This window comes from Medicago sativa, chromosome 4, assembly GCF_051527215.1.
Source record: "Medicago sativa cultivar Bolivia chromosome 4, Bolivia_mono, whole genome shotgun sequence".
NCBI classification, from domain to species: domain Eukaryota; kingdom Viridiplantae; phylum Streptophyta; class Magnoliopsida; order Fabales; family Fabaceae; genus Medicago; species Medicago sativa.
Genome location: NC_140752.1, coordinates 98,249,547 through 98,257,487, shown reverse-complemented (window position 1 = coordinate 98,257,487; position 7,941 = coordinate 98,249,547). Strand labels below are relative to the sequence as shown.

Here is a 7,941-nt window from a genome sequence, read left to right as displayed (position 1 = left end):
AAGCTGTCTCGCTTAGCTTCTGATCAGTGTGTTCAGTTTTTAGGAGAAACGAAGAATTTTTCTAAAACACAATTCAACCCCCCTTCTTGTGTTTTTCTCACCTTCACAAGCACGTGTCCACAACCTGCTCGATCATATCATCCCCCCATCTGATGAAAAAGCCATCCGCGCGGCAGCCGATCTCAAAGCCAACGAGTCTGACCTTTGGAATCGTCTTGACGCTGTTGTGTTGCAATGGATGTATGCAACCGTCACACAGGACATCCTCAACTCTATCCTTGTGATTAACGACACTCCCGAAGCATATTGGAATCGCATTGCTGCTATGTTCAATGACAACAAACACTCAAGGGCTGTGCAACTTGAAAACCAGTTTAGCAACACCAATCTTGAGGATTTCTCTTCCACCAAGGCTTACTGTAACCGCCTCAAACTTCTCTCTGATCAACTTGCAAATGTCGATTCTCCGGTTTCCAATACCCGCTTGGTATTGAAAATGATTTCTGGACTCACCGACACTTATGCCGGATTTGTGACCTACATCCAGCAACATGACCCTTTACCAACCTTTGCTGCTGCCAAATCCAGATTAGAGCTCGAATAATCAACTATTCTTCAACGTGCTGCTCGTGATTCTTCCTCTTCAACACCAGCGGCACTTGTGGCTAACACCACCACACCACTGACTGATGTCTCTCCTCCGTCCTACTCCATGAGCAACGAGCAGAACCGTAACAATTCTCGCGGTCGTGGAAAGAAAAACAACCGCAACAACAACGGTGGTCGAAATAATGGAAGAGGGGGTCGTTCTGGTGGTCGAGGACAGCAAGCACCATGGCAGCAACAATGGACACCATGGCAACAATGGGTAGCTCAATGGAACATGCCACCATGTCCTTACCCTACTTACAATTGGAACCGGTCTAACAATACTGTCCCACAAGGAGGAATTCTTGGGCCAAAACCACAAGCTGCCCTTAATGTGAATGCACCCACTCCAACTGATATTGAGAATGCTATTCACACCCTTAATCTTGCTCAGCCAGATCAGTCGTGGTATATGGACACCGGTGCTACCTCTCACATGACATCCTCGCAAGGTAATCTCTCGTCTTATACTAAATTGAGCAAATCTAATAAAATCATCGTAGGAAATGGTCATTCAGTTCCAATATATGGTATAGGTAGTGCATACATTCCCTCACCCCACCCCCTCTTATCCTAAAAAATGTACTACATGCCCCTAATTTGATTAAAAATTTAGTATCTGTTCGTAAATTTACTACAGATAATAAAGTTTCAATTGAATTTGACCCGTTTGGTTTTTCTGTGAAGGACTTTCAGACGGGGACGACTCTAATGAGATGTGAGAGTCGTGGCGACCTATACCCTATCACCACCAGCACCATTTCCACAAATAAAGTCGAGCCTACATCATCCTTTGTAGCTTTGTCGTCATCTCTTTGGCATGATCGCTTAGGTCATCCAGGAAAACAAGTTTTAAATTCTCTTAGACAAAATAAATTGATTGAATGTAATGATTCTGGGAAAATACATTCTCCTTTTTGTCAATCTTGTCCTCTTGGTAAACATGTTAAATTGCCATTTATGAATTCCCATAATCATAGCTTGTTGCCTTTTGATATTTTACATAGCGATGTATGGACATCTCCTGTCTTAAGTTCGTTAGGTCACAAATATTATGTTCTGTTTTTGGATGATTACTCAAATTTTTTGTGGACATTTCCCATTTCACAAAAATCTCAAGTATACTCTTGCTTTCAAAAACTTCGTGCTTACATAAACACACAATTTCAAAAGGAAATTAAAACCATTCAGTGTGACAATGGTCGTGAGTATGTAAATAACAATTTTCGAAAAATATGTGAAACCAATGGAATTCATTTTCGTTTGTCTTGCCCATATACATCTTCTCAAAATGGAAAATCTGAACGAAAAATACGTTCCATTAACAATATTATTCGAACTTTGTTACTTCATGCATTGTTACCCTCATCATTTTGGCATTATGCTCTAGAAATGGCAACCTATCTTTTGAACATTTTACCTGGTAAAACTATCAATTTTGAGTCACCTCTTAAAATGTTATATCAAAAAGACCCATCTTATTCTCACTTACGTGTGTTTGGATGTTTATGTTATCCTCTCATTCCTTCCACTACAATACATAAACTTCAACCTCGCTCTACACCATGTGTCTTTCTTGGGTACCCGTCAAATCATAGAGGTTACAAGTGTCTTGAGTTATCTTCAAACAAAATTATCATTTGTCGTCATGTCATATTTGACGAAACAACTTTTCCTTATGCAAAGATACACACTCCTAAACCCACAACATACACATTCCTAGATGATGATTTATCACCTTACATCATCAACCACCTCTTGACTCAAACTCAATCCGACCCAAATCAAAGCCCACTGGCTCATCAAATATACCAGCCTTCCTCACCAACTTCAAACCACCAAAACACTCCACCTAATCTTAATTCTTCATATCAACCACCCACCTCCCCTTCTCCTACAACACGGCTCAGCCCTCGAAGTTGTACCACACCTCTTTCCCACACCTCAGTTACACAATTGCACTCTCAAATAACAAACCAACCATCACCTCCTCTTATTTTCCAACCAGTTTTACAAACAGACACCAAACCGGTAACTAGGAGTCAACATGGAATTTTTAAGTCAAATCCAAAATATTGTGGCCTACACAACCATGTTACCAAATCTCCTCTACCTAAAAACCCAGTGTCTGCACTTAAAGACCCAAATTGGAAAATGGCCATGGATGATGAATATAATGCTCTAATTAAGAATAAGACGTGGGACTTAGTACCACGGCCACCTAATGTCAATGTAATAAGATCTATGTGGATTTTTAGACATAAAGAGAAATCTGATGGTACTTTTGAGAGGCATAAAGCCCGACTTGTAGGTGATGGTGCAGGTCAACAGGTTGGCATTGATTGTGGAGAAACATTTAGCCCAGTTGTTAAACCAGCAACAATTCGGACTGTCCTTAGTATTGCTATGTCAAAATCTTGGCAAATTCATCAATTAGATGTAAAAAATGCTTTTCTACATGGCGAGCTAAAAGAAACAGTGTACATGCATCAACCGTTAGGCTTCAGGGACCCGAAAAATCCACATCATGTGTGCCTTCTCCGCAAATCTTTATATGGTCTAAAACAGGCTCCTAGAACTTGGTACAAACGATTTGCAGATTATGTTTCTTCAATTGGCTTCTCTCAAAGCAATTGTGATCACTCTCTCTTTATCTACAAGAAAGTCACTCATATAGCTTACCTCCTCTTATATGTGGATGATATTATTCTCACTACTTCTTCCGATAATTTGAGAAAATCTACCATTTCACTACTAAGTTCAGAATTTGCTATGAAAGATTTGGGACCCCTACACTTCTTCTTGGGTATTGCAGTCACTCGCCACTCCCAAGGTCTATTTCTATCACAAAAGAAGTACGCAGAAGAAATTCTTGTCCGTGCTGGCATGTCATCTTGCAAACCCTGCCTCACACCGGTTGATACAAAACCGAAACTGAGTGCAACTGATAGCTCTCCATTTGAAGATCCAACTCTCTATCGAAGCCTTGCAGGTGCACTTCAGTATCTCACTTTCACTCGACCAGACATTTCTTATGTAGTACAACAAATATGTCTCTTCATGCACAATCCCATGGAAGCTCACATGCACGCTCTCAGACGTATTTTACGCTACATTCGAGGCACCATCCATCATGGTTTACATCTTTATCCATCATCTACTTCCTCCTTAATTTCTTATACAGATGCTGATTGGGGAGGGTGCCCCGACACTAGACGTTCCACCTCTGGTTATTGTGTGTTTCTTGGGGATAACCTACTCTCATGGTCGTCCAAAAGGCAACCCACATTATCTCGCTCTAGTGCTGAAGCCGAATACCGTGGAGTTGCAAATGTTGTTGCTGAATCATGTTGGTTACGCAATCTACTTCTTGAGTTACATTGTCCTATTCACAAAGCCACCATGGTTTACTATGACAATGTAAGTGCAATATATCTTTCAGGTAACCCAGTTCAGCACCAACGAACGAAACATATTGAGATGGACATCCATTTTGTGCGTGAAAAGGTAGCTCGAGGTCATGTTCGCGTTCTTCACGTTCCCTCAAGATATCAAATTGCAGATATCTTTACCAAGGGTCTTCCCTTAATTCTTTTTCAAGATTTTAGAGACAGCCTTAGCGTTCATCAACCTCCCGCTTCAACTGCGGGGGAGTATTAGAATATGTCTATATTCATTGTTTCACTTGTAAATATTGATTAGTCTTTCATTAGTATTGATTAGCCATTCATTAGCCATGAATTACAATTCATGAGCCTTTCATTAGTATTGATTAGCCATTCATTAGCCATGAATCACAATTCATGAGAATTGTTTTAATTTCCTAAATAGGTTTGTAAACATTTGTATATATTTTCACAAATGATATCAATACAATCAGGGAATTATATTCTTATACGATCAACTAGAGATATAGGTTGTTCAGTTTCCGGTTGCTCCGGCGTTGATTGACTTTGTAAAGAATAAATTGATAAGTTTCTTCTGTTGTACAGGAAAAGCACGCCAAGATCTACTTTGATTCCAATAATTTCGTGTCTTAGTATTTTTTGTTAAAGAGTGTCCGAAATACTCATTAAGTAATATTTTCCAAGTCTTCAACCGAGGAAATGAAATTCAATACTATGCCTACCTACATTAAACATGTATGACTTTGTGGGGAAATACTTGTGTGACATTAAATCTGGGCCACACATTGGGTGACATTAGATTTGTTGTGTGACCCAGATGCAATGGCAATGACAATGTGTGGCCCAGATGAAATGGCACGGTGACATTAATGTCACCAAAGTGCCACCCGACTTTGTGGGACAACAAATAAAAGCAAATTCACACTTTTATTTTCTTTGGCCGCCGGTTTCCAGTCATCAGGTTGAACTAATTGTCTAATTCTGTTTGCGTCCCTATTCCCTCTGCACCACTGTGTTTTTATTTGGTAATGGATGGATCATGGATATTGAATTTGTTGGGTAACTCCACTTAACATAATGCGAGGCCTGAAAATGAATATTAAACACCAAATTAAGAAATGCGACATTTTTTATCAAAAAAAATATGCAAAAAGAGTAATTTTAAAATTATATTTTACATCCTTCAAATTTTTTTTTTATATTTTACAAAAAAACTAAACTAAGAATTGAAATAAAAGTGTATCGATTATTTAAATGTATTATAAAAAAATGAAATTATTACTTTTAGAAAAATAACAATAAATTATTGAAGTTTGTTTGAATCTCAAAATCTTCATGTTCATGGGCAATTGGATATATAAAAGTGTTTGAACATCTTCATCCTTTAATTTGAGCTAGCTTTGGATGAGATTTAAGCTCATTAAATATGGTGTTACGGTTGGATTAAAAGATTGTAATGGTAATATGAGAATTGAACTCATAATTCACGCACGATGGATATTGAAGTTTGTTTGAAATCTTGCATTGCTCGAGTTCTCGAATTGTTAGATGTATTAATGTATCTGATTCTCACATCGTTTGAGCTAAATTTTGAAATGAGATTGAAACTTACTTAAAATAATAATAGAAAACACTACTACAAGATGACTTAGAAAAATGACAGACATATTTTATTTTTGTCAAATATTAGTTTTATTCATTTTAATTTAATTATTTTATTGTAGTTTAATAATATGGAAGCCTTCAACTTATCTATGCTCGGTAAGCAAAGTTGGAAACTCTTATCTGATTCGTCTTCTCTACTTACTCATGTCCTCAAAGCCAAATATTTCCCACGAAGGGATTTCTTGGATGCCCCTCTCGGTCATAACCCAAGCTACACATGGAGAAGTCTTTGGAGTACTCAACATTTACTTACTTTGGGGCATAGGTGGAAGATTGGTGATGGCTCAAAAATTAATGTGTGGAATATGCCTTGGTTGCGCAACTTACCATCTCTCAAACCGTCCTCTCCTCCTCCCCCAGATCATGAGGACTTAAAAGTAAGCGACTTGATGATACCGGGGTCAAACTATTGGAACCACAACCTCGTGCATTCTCTTTTTAATCATGTTGATGCTGCTGCCATTCTCTTAATTCCTCTATACAATAACCAACGAGAAGACTCTCGCATCTGGAAGGCAACAAATGATGGTTCCTATTCTGTTAAATCGGCTTACCGTATATGCACTGACAATCTTCACGAATCTTTGCCGATGCAAAATTCCACTCATTGGCAACTCTTTTGGCACCTCCATGTCCCCCCCCCCCCCCCCCCCCGTGTACGTGCCTTTCTTTGGCGTGCAGCTCATCAATGTTTACCTACGAGGGACAACCTCTCCAAACGGAACGTTCCTTGCTCTGAAACATGTGTTTCTTGCGACCTTTTAGCTGAATCTCATATGCACTTATTCTTTATCTGCCATAAATCTGGTGCATGTTGGAATCTCATTGGTGTTGACAACATCATCCGCGAACTGCTACCTAGCGCAGACAACTTTCAAAAATTGCTTTTTGATTTTTTTAGCAGGCTAACTGACCAACAAAGACATTTAGCAGCTATGACACTTTGGAGTTTGTGGAAGAGTCGCAACCTGTTGCTTTGGGAAAATTCGAACACCACTCCCACTCTCATTGTCACCCGTGCTCAAGAGGTCCTCCATGAGTGGAGTTGTATGCAAAAAATCAAGAACCCACCACACCATGAGGAACAATTACATGTTTGGACTAAACCACAGCAAGGTTGGATCAAATGTAATGTTGACGCCGCCATCTTCAATGCTAATACAATCATGGGTTACGGAATTTGTTTCAAAAACTCCACGGGCAATTTTCTACTTGGTAAGTCAGATCTCAACTACTCCTCTGTAACTATTTTGGAAGCTGAAGCTATTGGTCTTTTGGAGTCCATCAAAATGGCAATCTCAAAAGCTTTTCACCATGTCATGTTCGAAACAGACAGCAAGATTCTGGTTGACTTACTAAAATCCTCCAATTAATGAAATTGGTGATTTAGTTTCTGAATGTAAAACTTTATTGCTCAGTAATCCCGACTATGTAGTGTCGTCTATTAGGAGGCAAGCAAATAATGTAGCTCACAACATCGCTAGAGCTGCTTTATCTCACCCTAGCCCCCATGTTTTTCGTGAAGTACCTACTACTTTGTACTCACTTATTTTGAATGAAATGCAGTAAATTTGCCTTTGCTAAAAAAATAAAATAAAAATCAAACAACTGCCTAAACTTCTCGCATAGCGAATCTCCCCAATCCACCTATTCATCCGAAAAAAATTATTTGTCATGTTACCAACCTTTCGAGTCACATTATCCTCAAACATAAAATTAACTTCATATTGGATATGTACCTTCTCCTTCCACTAACACGACCCTCCCTGACCCCCTCCTTCACACGTCCACCCTCCACTTTGTAGCCGCCTAACACATGAAACCGCAAACCACCTTTATTCACCAACATGCTCCAACACCATTTAACTAACATAGCAACATTAAACTCCCTCAATTGCCTAACCCCCATACCTCCATCCTCATTTCTCATACAAATGGACTCCAAGCCAACCCAAAAAAAAAATTCTATGATCCTCACACCCATAAAGGAAAAAAATACTTAATCATAAATGAGATAATGCCAGAAGAGGATTTGAAGAAGGAAAGAGCATAGACCAGAAAGAGGACATGACAAACTTATGGAGAATCAGCAGACCACCCAATGATAAATTTATGTTCATCTATTCGGACAATCTAGAATTGATTCGATTGAGCACCGGTTCCCAAAACGACACATGCCTCTTATTACCACCTATCGACATGCCCAAATACACAATAGGTA

The 7,941-nt window shown here is 39.1% G+C and overlaps 2 protein-coding genes across 2 annotated transcripts; both read left to right on the top strand.

Moving 5' to 3' along the window:
* Positions 1-238: 238 nt before the first annotated feature.
* Positions 239-604, top strand: LOC146934456 (uncharacterized). The gene has a single exon (XM_085707916.1). The coding sequence runs from the start codon at positions 239-241 to the stop codon at positions 602-604; it is 366 nt and encodes a 121-aa protein (XP_085564042.1).
* A 5,184-nt stretch (positions 605-5,788) lies between these two features.
* LOC146934455 (uncharacterized) lies at positions 5,789-7,289 on the top strand. Its single transcript, XM_085707915.1, has 3 exons — positions 5,789-6,330; positions 6,625-7,041; positions 7,139-7,289. Exons 1-3 carry the CDS (start codon positions 5,789-5,791, stop codon positions 7,287-7,289), a joined length of 1,110 nt encoding a protein of 369 aa, XP_085564041.1.
* Positions 7,290-7,941: the final 652 nt, after the last annotated feature.

Coding starts and splice junctions, on each gene's coding strand:
- LOC146934455 (XM_085707915.1), top strand. CDS start 5,789: ATGGAAGCCTTCAACTTATCTATGCTCGGTAAGCAAAGTTGGAAACTC. Junction 6,331..6,624: donor ATGCAAAATTCCACTCATTG/GCAACTCTTTTG, acceptor TTTTTTTAGCAG/GCTAACTGACCAACAAAGAC. Junction 7,042..7,138: donor AAAGCTTTTCACCATGTCAT/GTTCGAAACAGA, acceptor TTTATTGCTCAG/TAATCCCGACTATGTAGTGT.
- LOC146934456 (XM_085707916.1), top strand. CDS start 239: ATGTATGCAACCGTCACACAGGACATCCTCAACTCTATCCTTGTGATT.